Consider the following 14,391-nt stretch of genomic DNA (forward strand, 5'->3'; position numbering starts at 1 on the left):
CTAGACCTTTATCAGACATGCGATTCGCAAAAATCCTCCCCCATTCCGCAGACTGTGTTTTCACTTTCTTGACTGTGTTTTTTGAAGCGCAGAAGTTTTTAAATTTAATGTCTCGTCCATCTATTTTTTTCTTGTTGCTCGTGCTTTTCGTATCATTTCAAAGAAACATTGTCTAGTTCAAGGTAGCTCAGTCACTTCCTTTTTTCTTTAAGTTTTTATTTATCTTGTGGGAGAAAGAGCGCGAGAGCGTGAGCAGGGGAGGGGCAGACAAAGAGAGGGAGACCGAGAATCCCAAACAAGCTCCATGCTGTCAGCACCCAGAGCCCGACTCAGGGCTTGATCTCATGAACCGTAAGATCATGGCCTGAGCCGAAATCTAGATTCGGACCCTTAACCAACTGAGCCACCCAGGCGCCCCGGCTCAGTCGCTTCTTAGACTTACCGTTCCGTTGAAGATAATGTCGAATTTGCCTTGATTTCTTTACACATCATCAGTACACTGATTTTACCATCTGTGACGGAGAACTGCAGTATGTGAAGCCAGCCTGTGCTCGTGGTGTGGTAGTGTCCTGTGTTTCTCTGTGCGCGCAGCCACCTAGTGATGTGCCGGTGTTCTAGAAAATGAATTTTCAGGACTAATAGGACACCTAGGCTGAGCTGCCTTTTGGTAGGCAATGTTACCTTGCGATTCAAAATAAGAAATATATATTTGGTCTTTGGCCCACTTCCTGACGCAGAGCTGCCCAAACGCTTGAGTGTCCTAAGTGAGAGGGTGATAAAGGTAGCTTTTGTCACATTAATGAAGTGACTATAGGAAAGCCCCTAGGGATGGGGGCCTGGCTACTAGAGAAATTTGCCACCCACTTGCAGGGGGTAGAGCTTTTCATCCCACCCCTGACTCCCAACCTCCAAGGAGAAGAGAAGTGCTGAAGACTGAGTTCAGTTGCCAACGGCCAATGATTTAATCAATCCCAGTTCAATCGGTGATTTAATCGATCAGTGAAGTCTCCATAAAAACCCAAAGGATGGGGTTCAGAGAGCTTCTGGGTGGGGAACACGGGAGATGTGGGGAGAGTGGCAGGCCCAGAGGGCATCCCCATACCTCATCCTATGAGTCGTTTCTGTCTGGCTGTTCCTGAGTTACATCCTCTTATAATAAATCTAGTTAGTAGTTAAGCCAACAATCTAGTGAGTAAAATGTTTCTCTTGAGTCCTGTTAGCCGCTCTAGCAAATTAATCGAACACAGGAGGGGGTCATTGGAACCTCCAATCTGTAGCCAGTTGGTCAGAAGGACAAATGACAACCTGGTCTTGAGATAGACATCTGTGGCAGAAGGAAGGCGGTCTGGTGGGACGGAGCCCTTCACCTGTGGGATCTGAGGCTGTCTCCAGGGAGATGGTGTCAGAATGGAGTGGGGTTTCAAAACACCCAGCTGGTGTCGGAGAAATGCTTGGTGATGTGGGAAAAAACAAATTTGAGCCGATGTCAGAATCGGAGTGAGGGTTTGCATTTTCTTTAGCCAGACACCGTAAACTAAATTCCCAGCTTGAGACTTCCCAAATCACCCCAGTGATGCAGAACGGAGCTGAAAGTTTACGTGAAGCCTGGCTTGTGGACACAACACCTCAGAGGCGCTCCCCGCCTGGCTCTGCTCCGCACTGTGGCAACCTGCCCTCTAGTCTTTGGAGTAGAGGGGTCTCTTCTGATTCACGTTTTCCTTCGATGTGTAACCCTTTGGGGCCCTAGCATCATGTGGGCTGGGTCTCCTATTAGACTTCCCTGCTTCAGCAGGTCTGGGGTTTTGATTCTTTGCCCCAAGTTTAGTTTTGCTAGGATTGACACATATCCTCAAGCTAAAAAGATACCCATGGTCCTCTTACCTCTCTCGCTTCCCTCTTGCCTGTTTGGCCTGGTAATTCCTGACTATCTTACGAGCACTCCAGGGCTTTTAAGGAGATGTTTTTAATATTTTTCTAGTAGTTTTAGTTTTTTCAGTGGGAGCATGGGCTGAATGACCTAGCCCATCATTACCCAAAACCCAAGCTGTATCAGGAGTGCCTTTCACGCAGCATGTCAAGTCATTCCACCTTCATTCTTTCGATCATTTCTCGGTGCCGGACAGCCAGTGCACTGGCCACTCGGGAGTAAGACTGCGGATGTCCCTGCCCTGGTGGCCTCTCAGACTGGCAGGGGGAGCAGTCAAAACAGCAAGTAACACAGACACAATAAGAGGATAGCAAATTTTGGTAAGTACCGTGGGGAAAACATTGAGGGGGCTTGGTGCAAAGTAAGAGGAAAAGCCCTACCCAGATAGGATGGGTCCCAGGGATGTCACAGTGAGGCCGAGCAGTGTTTCTGAGACCACTGATGGCAAAGGACCCACTTTTTTATTTCCAATCGGTCGTAGAACTCAGTGTGGCCCTCCTATGTGCGACCAGTGTACAGCACCCCGTTGGTATAGCTCCCCACCAAATTTTCTAACACCCAGATAGGTCTGGATTCTATTTAAAGAAATGAATCCACTGAACATGACTTCGGTGTCACAGGAACCTCAAGTTGCTTGTAAGTGTTCCTAGATGCTTGCTCTCCTTGGCTGTACACTTGGCCCTGGACTGATAAGAAGTTTGCAGATCAGCACCCATCCGTCAACTATTCCTTAGAGTTCATCTAGGCCAGGCCCGCACCCTGCATGAGTCACGAGTCCCTGCAGCAGCTTCACCACAGGGAGCTCATCGGCCCCTGCTTGAATCCACCTGCTAGAAAGGGAAACTTGCTTCCTCCTGCATCAGTTGCTTTCTGCTGGACACCAGCTGAGTGTCCTACAATTCAGTTCAATTCTGACGCTACCCAGAGGTAGCGCCACAAGACTGCCCTCACTTCAGACACCAGGTGCAAGTATCAGGTCCCCGGTCACCCACACTTCTGTCCCACTTGGCTGCAAAGTCGGAGGTTCTCACAACCCCCCGCCCCCCAGGTCCAATAATTTACTAAAACGACTCAGAATTTCAGAAAGCACTTTCCTTACTATCACCAGTTTATTGCAAAGGGTGCGACTTAGGAGCCTCCAAATGGGAGAGATGCACCGGGCACGGACCTTCCACGCTCCTGCCGGGAGGACCATCCTCCCAGCACCTTGGAAGATCCCCGGACCCCATCACAAAGGGGTTCCATCACGTAAGCGTAATGATCAAATCATTGGGCCAACGATTAAGTCGTTCTGCAGCCCCTCCCCTCCCACAGGCTTCACCTTAGGGCTGAAAGCTACAAGCTTCTGATCAAGGCTTGTCTTTTCCAACAGCCAGGCCCATCCTACAGCTCTGCAGACACCCAGCAAGTGTCACCTCCTTACCACAAAAGAAACTCCTACCCTCGTCGCTCAGGAAATTCCAAGGGTTCTTTTTATGGGATGGTATTGATCGTCTGTATTTTCCACTCAGCACTTCTATTTACATCTTCTGTAGCCCACGGTGTACGGCTTAGCCCTCTTCAGCATGATAGGCCCTCAGGCATTCCAGGACATCTGCTGCTTTTCTCCTAAGACGTGGACTCCGTTCCACTTATCGCCAGCCTCACTGCTGCTCCTTGGCCACCGGAGAGGTTGTTTAGTGTCAAGTTGAGGGGCTCAGAACTGATTTCGGGGCTCCAGGTGCACCCCCCACAGCCACAGGGTGGAGCACACTCGTCCCCTTCTGTCCTTTGCACGCTCTCTTTGTCTGAAGCCTCATTAAGAACCTTCCATAGGCTACCCCTCACCTCAGTCTTTCTCACGTGCGCTCTTACTGGGCTGTGAGGTGGCGTCACGGTATGTGTAGTGTGTAGACCGTTTTGGGAGTCAGGCAAACTTGGGTTCCCGCCTCAGCTCTGTCACTCGCCAGTTTACGACCCAACTTCTCCAAGACTCGGTTTCCTGGTGGGTAAAATGAGCACCAATCCCTGCTTTGCAGCACCTGGCCTCCCCCGTCCTGTACTCATGCAGTTTGGACTTGTCCCCAAATAGGGTTTTGCATTGTCCATACTGAATTTAATCTCATCAGCGTGTCTCATAACTGCTTATTGTCAAGAGGTTTTTTTGACATCTTGATTCTGTCACCTGTCCTATTAGCTAACGCCCTGAGAAGCTTTAAAATACCTTCCAGTGTGCTGCTTCTGCCATCTGCGTGCTCGTTCAGATTATTAATTAAAATGAGTGTGACCCCTGGGTAGATCCCTGGAGACCTCCCTTACGGCTCACTTGTATATATCAATTAGTCTATTGTGGAACAGAGGGACAGTCTTTGAGCTTTTCATAAATCTCCCTTCCCTCACGTGGGAGGATTCTCTTACACACTATTGGGGTATATGTAAACAAGTATAGTCTTTTGGGAGGGCAATTAGCAATAATTAAAAATGTGTATACCATTTGGCCAGCAGTGCTGCTAGGAGGTGTATTATAGCATTATTTAAAATAGAAAAAAAAAAAACACCTGGAAACAACTTCCATTTCCATCAGTAGAGGAATAATTACATAAATTATGATACATTTATACAGTGTAATGCTTAGTAGCTGTTAGAAAGAATGAAGCTTTGGTGCATACCGTAGCAAAATGTTCACGATAGGATTAGTCCTAAAAGCAAGTTCCGGAATGATTAGTTTATCATCCCATTTCCTTAAAAGCAAACCACAAAGAAAGATAAATATGTCTGTCAATATGCAAGAGAGTCTCCAAAAGGACACAGAAGAATTTAACAGCGATTGCCTCTGGAGAAGGGAAACGGCAGGTCAGGAAAGAAGTCGGAAAACCTAAACTTTCCACGTCAAGCCCTTTTATGCTGTTTACATATTTTGCACATCTCTACTCAACAGTAGTGTTTAATCTTTTAAAAAATCCATATAGTCAAAAAGAACAAGGTCGATCTGAATGTACTGGCATAGAAATATTTCTAAGATATTTTCTTTAGTGGGAAAAAAATAAGCCTCAGTGTAATAGCTACACGACCATCCCATTTATGAAAAGAAATTGTGTGTATATGCATATACATGTGTGTTATGAATGTATGTGCATATATGCACGTGGATGCGGACGTGTGACGTGTGCACGTACGTACGTAGTAAACACACCTTTATGAACGCATACAAAGGTCTGGGACTATCCATACCAACCTGGTAGAATGGTTAATAGAGGGGAAGGCTGTGTACCAGGGCGTGGAAGATGGGGAAGAGAAAGGGATGTTAATTTATGTGTGGATTCAGTTTTTTCAACCAGCTTACATTTCCATTTGCAATTCCAAAGATTTTAGTGTATTTTTTTTTAAAGACCATATTCTTTACTGCCAGTGTTCCCTCTGCTATTTAAACCTAGAAACTGAAATAAATGCATTCACTCACTAACTGAACTTCACTCTGGAGAAAAACTATGAAAACTCCCAGGCATTATATAAAACGAGGGGGTCTCGTCTGTAGTCCATGTTGTGTGGCTTTCCTGCTTCAAGTCAACCATGAGCGAATAGTCAGATAAAATGAGGGTGTTATATGTGGATTCTGATTACATTCTCAAAATATCCTGGCCAGGTTCATTCAGTTTCTCTCCTTCTCATCCCACAAGTATAAACGAGGTGAAGAAAAGACCATGAAGGTCAACAAAGAGGTTTTGTGGGCCTTGGAATTCAATGCAGGGATGATTCAGGATTTCTTAGTCTCAGGACTCATTTAACACTCTTGGCATGTTCAGGCACATCTGTAGCGTAGAAGAATTTGAGTTTATGTATCACTCTTCATAATGCCTTTTAGCAAACCTTTATCTCAAAGGGCATAACATAATAAGAGCCTGGGTGGCTCAGTAGGTTGAGTGTCCAGCTCTCGATATTGGCTAGGGTCATGATCTCCCAGTCATGGGATCGAGCCCCACTTAGGGCTCTGTGGTGAGTGTGGAGCCTGCTTAGGATTCTCTCTCTCCCTCTACCCCTCCCCCATGAACATGCACACTCTCTCTCTCTCAAAATAAACATTTAACCAATAAATTAATTAAATAAACAAACAATGGCATAAGTGTGGGCATCTGCAGCGTTAAGCTTTAGTTATCTGGCAATTTAGCCCATTAGAATATTTCCTCTGGAGGCGCCTGCGTGGCTCAGTCTGCTGAGCGTCCGACTTCAGCTCAGGTCATGATCTCGTGGTTTGTGAGTTCAAGCCCCGTGTCGGGCTCTGTGCTGACGGCTCAGAGCCTGGAGCCTGCTTCAGATTCTGTGTTTCCCTCTCTGTCTGCCCCTCCCCTGCTCACGCTCTGTCCCTCCCTCCCTCTCAAAAATAAACAAACATAAAACAAAATTTTTTAATAAAAATTAAAAAAAGAATATTTCCTCTGAACTTGCTTGTTGACGTCAAATAAAGTGTTCCTGGTGTCATTGTCACCTTAAATGTTGCAAACAAAGTTTCTGTATCTCTGAAATCCTCTGTGCAGTAGGTCATCCTTAAAAGAGTTAGGGTTTGTTGGAATATTAAAGCCACAGTTAGGCACTTCTGCACCCACTCCAGAACTGCTAAAACGAAAATGACATGCTAAGAGCTGGTCAGAAGATGTGGAGAAGCTAGAACTCTCCCCGTCTTACCAGTAGTGTAAATTGGCACATCCCCTTTGGAAGTTTGGCAACATCTACTAAAACTGAACATTTGTCTCCCCTGATCCCCGGATGTATACCTAACAGCAGTGAGCGCTTATGTCCAGCAAAAGACAGACACAAGAATGTTGATGTGACTTTATTCTTAATGACCCCAAATTGGAAACAGTCCGTATGTCCATCAACTGAATGGTGAATACATACACTGTGGCGTTCATATGGGGGACTGCTACATGGCAACAGGAGAGAATGAACTGTTCCTACATCCCCAACATGGATGAATGTCATAGACTCGATGCTGAAGAACAGAGCCTGACGCAAACAAATACACATGATCTGATTTCATTTCTGTGAGGTTCAAGAGAGAGTAAAATGAATTGTGGTGACAAAAGTCAGGATAATGGTTACCTTTCAGAGTATGATTGGGTATTGAGTGGGGAAAGTGAGTGAAGGAGCCTTCTGGGGTACTGACAATATTTTCTGTCTTGATCCAGGGAATGATCACAAGGGCATATACGTATTTTAAATATCATTTATGATTCACTCAAGATTTGTGCCCTTTATACTGTCCACTTCTGTTACTTATCATCAGAAATCGGAACTCATTTTTAGAGTCGTTCTGGGGTCTTTGGACAGAGGTGCTTCTTTGTTTTGTTTCTTTGCTTAGTATCCTTTCTTTTGTCATTTCTTGTGTGTATTCTTGTCTTTACACCTCATCATATGTGATTTTTAACAAGGGACAGGAAGTGTCTTGCCCTGAGAGACTCACAACTTTTTTGGTGTTGGGTTCTCCTCCCCCAATTTTAGTTAAGGATTCAGTGAAGTCAAAAGTAGGTAACTTTTTTTAAAATTCTTTTAACGTTTGTTTATTCTTGAGAGAGAGAGACAGAGACAGTGCACGAGCAGGGAAGGGGCAGAGAGAGGGAGACACAGAAGCCCAAGCAGGCTCCAGGCTCTGAGCTGTCAGCACAGAGCCCCATGCAGGGCTCGAACCACAAACCATGAGATCATGACCTGAGTGAAGTCGGACTCTCAAGTGACTGAGCCACCCAGGCATCCTAAGTAGGTAACTTTTTGATGATTAAAAAAAAAAAAGCCCTCATAGGGGCACCTGGGTGGCTCAGTCAATTGAGCGTCCACCTTCAGCTTGGGTCATGGCCTCGCAGTTCACGGGTTCACTGCTGTCAGCGAGGAACCGCTACAGATCCGCTGTCTCCCTCTCTCTCTGCCCCTCCCCTGCATGTGCGCCCACATGCGCTCTCTCTCAAAAATAAACATTAAAAAAAAAACAAAAACCCTCATGATTGGCACTTGTTACGCAATAGAGATACAGTCCATGCCACTGGCCAGAGTCCCGTCTGTCACTCTGAGCTTCCCTTCCAAGGGGCTGTGTGTTGTCTATTGTTATTCCGTTCTGCGGCGGCCAGTGTTCAGACCTCTGGGAGGGGAGAAGACAGACTCGGGGCTTTAGAAGATCTGGAGTTTGGGGGTCATTTTCTATGTCCATTAACCCCCTTGGCGGTCTGTGAGGCCTGCAGGCCCCTTCTCAGAATATTTTTGGACGCGTAAAACAAAACACATGAGATCACAAAGGAAAACAGTTGTGCTGAAGTACTTCTAGGAATGATTTTTTTTTTTTTTTAAATATGAGGCAGTAATATATGTGGTTTTTTATCAATACGTTAAATAACGAGGCCAGCAGCAGGTCTTGCAACTACTGTAATTTTGAACCATGAAAATTGCAAACAGTATTCAAGATGTCTGCAGTTCCCGTAATGAGTTCTAAAAATATCTGTGACCTTTTTTTTTTTTTTTTGCATACATTTGTAATTGAAAGAAACGCTATGCTTTCATTAGAAGGTAGGGAAAGAAAGATTTTTGTTTGTTTCACCCAAGTTCACGGCCTTCCCTGGATTCTTTGAGAACCCCTGGCATAGAGCCTTGCTTCTCAAGATTCAGTGTTCCTCAGAATCACCTGGGATGCTTGTGAAATTGCAAATTCCAGGGCCCCGCCCACAGAGATCCTGAGGAGGAGGTAGAATGGGCCCACGGGTGACATTTAACAAATCTAGAAGCACAGAGCTAAGATCTGGGCGCTGTGCCGTGCAAGTCTGAGAAGCTCGAGAGGCCTAATTGGCCTGCCTCCCTCAGAGTCTCCCCTCCAGGCTCTGCTGATGGTGTCCAAGGCCTTGGGACAGTGGCACCCACCACAGTGGCATCTGACTGGCTAAGGCCAGCTGCCTTAGCTGGACCCCACCTGTGTCTGGTCAGCTGATGCCTGAGGCTGGCTGGTGGACCCCAGAGTCAGACCACAGCCGCATGCTGCCCGGAGGCATCGTGGACTGTGGACTGGCACTGCCGGTGGTTGATTATCATAAAGTGAACACTGTTGACAATGAATCATCCAGACATTCTACTGGGAACAAAATCCAATTATGGCTCTTCTTGAGTCACACCAGAAGGTCAAGACTGAGAGGCAACAACATCTTGAACAGGTGATCAACACTAACATCACCAATGAGGAACAGCCATCTATCTGTTCTGGAAATAGGATAAGCTGAGGACAGGCTCCGCTTATGTAGCATTCTGACCAGCTATGCGTAACCCAGACCTCATTGTGGGGAAGCATCAGACAAACCCAGAAGGATTAATTCTTGCTTTTTTATAAAGAATTGGGGAGGTTGTGCTGTATTGTTGAAAAAAATGTCAGTGTGGTAAAAGACAGAGTCTCTGGAAATGTTCCAGATGAAGGGAGTCTGAAGAGACACAACAACTAAATCACCCTGAACTCAAGGGAAAATGACATTTTTGAGTCAATTGACAAAATTGGAATACAGATGGTGGACGAAAGTATTGTATCAATGTTAAATTTACAAAAGTTGGTAAAGTTATAGCGTGGTTATGTAAGAAGATAGCTCTATTCTTGGGAAGTACACACTGAAGCATTAGGGATAAAGCATTAGCATAAAGGGATATTTATGCATCTTAGCCTTAAATGTTCAGAAAAAAATTTGTGTGTGGGGGGGGGAGAGAGTAGTGAACAAATGAATAAAGGGGATAAAATATTAACAGCTAAATCTGATTAAGGGTATAGACATGTCCTTTGCAGTCTTATTCTTGCAACATTTATGTAAGCTCAAAATTATTGCCAAATTAAAAAAATATGTACGTGTGTATGTATATATATATATATAAATATTTACATGTAAATATATATTAAATATATATATTTATATATAAATGTAAATTAGTAGCTGATTTTTTTTAATTCAAGAAAATTCAATAAAAGCACAGTAATGCTAAGCATTAACCTCCTTGAGTAAAAGGGCAAAACATAAAAAAGAACCCAGACGATGACATAATGGTTAAAATTTTTAAAAAGAAAAAAAAAAAACTTCCCAAATGGGCACTGACCGCGGTTTCAGCTCCACTGCCTATGAACTCCACAACCTCAGGCAGCATAGCTGAAGTCTCCAGGCCTCAATTTCTGCATCTGAAAGTAGGAGATAAAATAAAATCGATGTCATAAAGTTGGCGGAGATGCTATGGAGATAATGCGCAGAAAGTGCTTGGCCTGGTCCTTGGCCCTTAAAGCTCTCTCAATGAGTGTCAGTGTTTCCAGAGCACGAGCAAGACAAAGAGAGTCCTAATTCACTTTATAGAGTAATATAACCCTGGGACACCTGGGTGGCTCAGTTGGTTGAGCATCTGACCTTGGCTCAGGTCATGATCTCACAGCTTGTGGGTTCGAGCCCCGCGTCGGGCTCTGTGCTGACAGCTCTGAGCCTGGAGCCTGCTTTGGATTCTGTGTCTCCATTTCTCTCTGCGCCTCCCCTGCTCATGCTGTGTCTCTCTGTCTCTCTCTCTCAAAAATAAACATTAAAAAAGTAATATATAATCCCTGAAGCATGACCGAAATACATACAGAAAAGAAACTGTAACCCCATCTCACTAACAAATATGACACATAATTCATTTTTTCTAATCCAGCAATGTATCAAAAGGATACTATATACCATGACCTAGTAGGACGTATTCCAGAAATCTAAGAGCCATTCAGCATCAGAAGAGCCAGTAGCATAATTCATTACATTACTATGATTTTTCCCCAATTCAAGCTATCCTGTCAGCAGCTGCCAAAAAAAACTTGCAGTAAAATTCGATATTCATTCCTAACAGTGGCCCCTTTGTAAGCTCACAATTGAAGGAAACCCCTTCAACATGCTAAAGCAAGTGACCACAAGTACCTAGTAAATCATAAGAGACGTGTTGGAATCAGAAAATTACGTTCCAACAGTCTGCTGTATACACATGGCACAGTGTACATGTCAGTGGAGTTTCAAACCGCATTTTCAGTATGATTGTGTTTTGGGAAGAAAAATACATATGCACGCATGTGTAAGAAACAATGAGTGGGGACCCTGCCAAATCATAGTGATTATCTTTGGGGAGAGGGTTCAGATGACTCATTATGTGTATCCATATTTCCCCCACTAATTGTGTTATTTCATGGCAAATTTTTAAAATTCTACCAAAAACATTCTTACTTGAATAAGAGGCTGCAGAGATGCATTCCAGGTGAAAGGTGCCTGTTACAGGGGTACCAAACAGAAGGGCATGCCTCTAGGGGGCACCAACTGCCAAATATTTGGAGCTTCGAACCAGAAAGCTGTACTCCAGTTGGAAATAGCCGAACCCATCACTCGGTTCTTTTTCCTATGCCCCAGGGACCTTTCGAATGCTTCTGTGACGTGGATGGGTTGTCTTTTCTAATGAGGACATGTGGTTACAGTCCTGTGTGTCTGCTTTTGACAATGACTTTTCTGGTTCTTTGGCCGCTGATTCATTGCCAGCTTCTTGTTTACTTTCTGAATAAGCCTCTTAATGACACAATTTTGTTCATTTACAGAATGCAACTGCCCTGCCAGGTACGTGGCGAAGAACAGACGTGCACTTAGAAAACCCAGAATACCACACCAGATGGTATTTCAAGTATTTTTTAGGACAAGGTAACTATGCCATTATGGTGGTTGGGAAGAAAGGATATTCAAAATGAAAAATAATGTCAGTGTAATTTATTCTGGTGCCCTAAAAGTATGAAACTAACCAGTTTAGGGACACTGATGTCAGGCTAGTAGTAAGCTTCTTTTTTTTTTTTTTTTTTGGTAGATTTGAAGATTCAATTCCAATCTCAGCCCTAGGGTTATTTATATATAAACATATATTTTCATCCCTTGGGAGTTAAAGGGAGTTAGATCTTCTAAATGGCAATTTGAATTTGCAGGGTGGACAACAACTTTAGACCTAACCAAGGCACGTGCCAAGTACTATCCTATACCAAGTGCTGTAAACAGGTCTATAGCGGATTTTGAATACTTAAGTTTAAGGCAACGAGGGAAAGATATGATTCCCTGAGCTCCAGGGTCAATATAGAACTGGAGAGGCATTGTCCTGTAGGCTCTGGTAACAGGTATTTGTTTATCACCTACCACATTCCAGGCAATTATACTGGCCAAGGCAGTCATCATCCCTACCCTCACGGAGACTCTAAAATGGGTCTGAGTCCTGGTTCTGCCATTCTTAACCGCAGGACCTGACACTGGTCACTCTCCATGTCTCCGAGATTTAATTTCCTTCTGTGCAAAGTGGAGGGATTACTAATACATACCTAGTAGGTTAGAACAGGAGTTTCAGTGAGATACGCTGGAGAAACGCTAAGCCCTGCTCCTGGCACACAGCAAGAGCTCAGTCATTAATAGCGATGTAGATTTAAAGTGAAGGGCTCAAGTGAACATACGTGGGAAGGCAGAAAATGGAAATGGAAGAATAATCACTGTTGCAGGATTAGAGAGGAGCCAGATAAACTGCTTATCAGGCTAACGCATGTGTTTCTAGAAGATGTGATGCTTGGACTATAAAATGAGAGTGATCAGGTGCAAAGGATGTCTTTTTAAAAGTCTGATACTGTTTTATTCTAAGAAGTTTGCTTGCTGTAGACAAGGCATATTTCTTTATAAAGAAAGAAGTCAGTGGGAAAGTTGTCATCTTCCCAAATGCTTGAAAGCATAGTGCCCAGAGCAGTGGGGACTTTAGAGAAAACCGGTGCCATCAGTTCAGATGCCAAGAAACTCAGAGGTAAGGCAGGCTCCAGAGTTGGTGGATTCAGAGGCTCAGTGGTGTCATCGAGGCCGGCCCTCCTCAGGGTCGCAAGGTGGTTGCAGCAATTCCAGGCATCACCTCTAGACACCACCATGTCCAGAGCAAGGAGAAGGCCATCTTCAGGAGTGAAGAAGCCTTTCCAGAAACCCCTTGACCCATTTCTCGTCTCGTCTCATTGGCTGGTATTGGTCACTTGTTCGTTTCTGAACATTTCCGAACCGATCACTGCCGAGGTTGAATCGGAGCGCGCGATCAGTATGGCGTGATCAGAATCTTTTCCGAGCTGGGTTTAGGATTCTTGCTCCCTGCTCATGTGGGAAGGAAAAGTTGTCTACTCCCACCGGGGCCTGAAAGAATCAGTTGTATGTTCACTGTTCTAAAACTCTCTCCTGCAGTTCATCAGAATTACATTGGAAATGATGCAGAGAAGAGCCCTTTCTTCTTGTCCGTGACCCTTTCCGACCAAAACCATCAGCGCGTCCCTCAATACCGTGCAATTCTTTGGAGGAAAACAGTAAGTACCTGGCTTGCCCCTGGAGCATCCCCCTTGCTCCAGAGTTTTATTAGTGTCCTTGTCAGAATGGTTCTGGTGAGTCTTTTTCTGCGTGGTTCTCTGAGTTTGGATATTCAGGATTATACTCTTGAGCAGTGGGGCCTTCAGACTCTGGGTTCAACCACAAATTCTCCCCGACAAGCCACTAACTGGGCATGTCCCTTCCCCTCCGTCTCTGGCCTGTGGAACACAGAACTGTAGTTTACAGAGCATTAACCTTAGCTGTTACTAAGACTGAAACTGACCAACTGGTTCACCTTCAACTAAAAGAAACGAAATTTATTGGAAGAATATAATACTGTTACCCGGTACAGCCCATGGGGTGCTCCTGTTTCCATGGGTCATTCAGTCAAGCACTGAGTCAGCTGCGCTTCTAGAAGTTTTTTGAGGCTTAGCCCCTTTCATCAGTTTCCTGAGGTAGAAAATTAACTCAAGACTTAACAAGTACTCCCTGCCCAGGGTGGGTTCTGAGTGGACTGAAGGCAAGTCCCTTCAACTCAGGAATGCAGGCCTCTCTTTAGCTCAGGAAAATTCTCTTAGGTTCATTATTGCTGCTTTTTCTTCTCTTTTCTGAATTCTTTTTCTGGGAATTCTTATGGTTGGTCTCTGTCTTTCACCTTTAACTTAAAAAAATTCATCATTTTTTTCCCTCGGACTCTTTTTCTTCCTTTGCTTCTCAGAGAATTTTTCACAGGCATTATGGACACTAGAAAGAGCAAAGGATTTGGAGCTAAGCAAACCAGGTCCAATTACAGCAGTAGCAAATTCATTCATGTCAATTTGAGAAAATTGCTGATGCTCTCCATTTTCTTCTTTGTAAACTGGGGAAAGTTCTGGGCTGTGGCTCAAAGGGTGCTGAGGACTATATTAAGTGAGCTGTTATTTGAAAATCCACATCTATGCAACGTCCCAAATCATCAGATCTTAAATTGCTTAGATACCTGAAGGGTAGAACATTTTACTCTCGAATGGGTGAATACAGTGTATAATTAAGAAGCAACGAGATAACCATACTCAGAAAATGTTAGTCCTATTATGTGGTGGTCTCACTTTATGGGTGCATTTGTTGAAAGCTATTACTTAA

At 44.4% G+C, this 14,391-nt stretch overlaps 1 protein-coding gene across 6 annotated transcripts in view; it reads left to right on the forward strand.

Moving 5' to 3' along the window:
• GARNL3 (GTPase activating Rap/RanGAP domain like 3) overlaps nt 1-14,391 on the forward strand; it is a 149,679-nt gene that overhangs the window by 69,123 nt on the left and 66,165 nt on the right. For all 6 annotated transcript variants that reach the window (XM_019421089.2, XM_019421088.2, XM_053908287.1 and 3 more), the window contains 2 exons: nt 11,505-11,604; nt 13,150-13,268. In XM_019421089.2, coding sequence (XP_019276634.2) covers nt 11,505-11,604; nt 13,150-13,268 — 219 coding nt within the window. The remainder of the gene's footprint in view (nt 1-11,504; nt 11,605-13,149; nt 13,269-14,391) is intronic.

Source organism: Panthera pardus, unplaced genomic scaffold (assembly GCF_024362965.1).
Source record: "Panthera pardus isolate Hobbes unplaced genomic scaffold, ASM2436296v1 HiC_scaffold_20, whole genome shotgun sequence".
NCBI classification, from domain to species: Eukaryota; Metazoa; Chordata; class Mammalia; order Carnivora; family Felidae; genus Panthera; species Panthera pardus.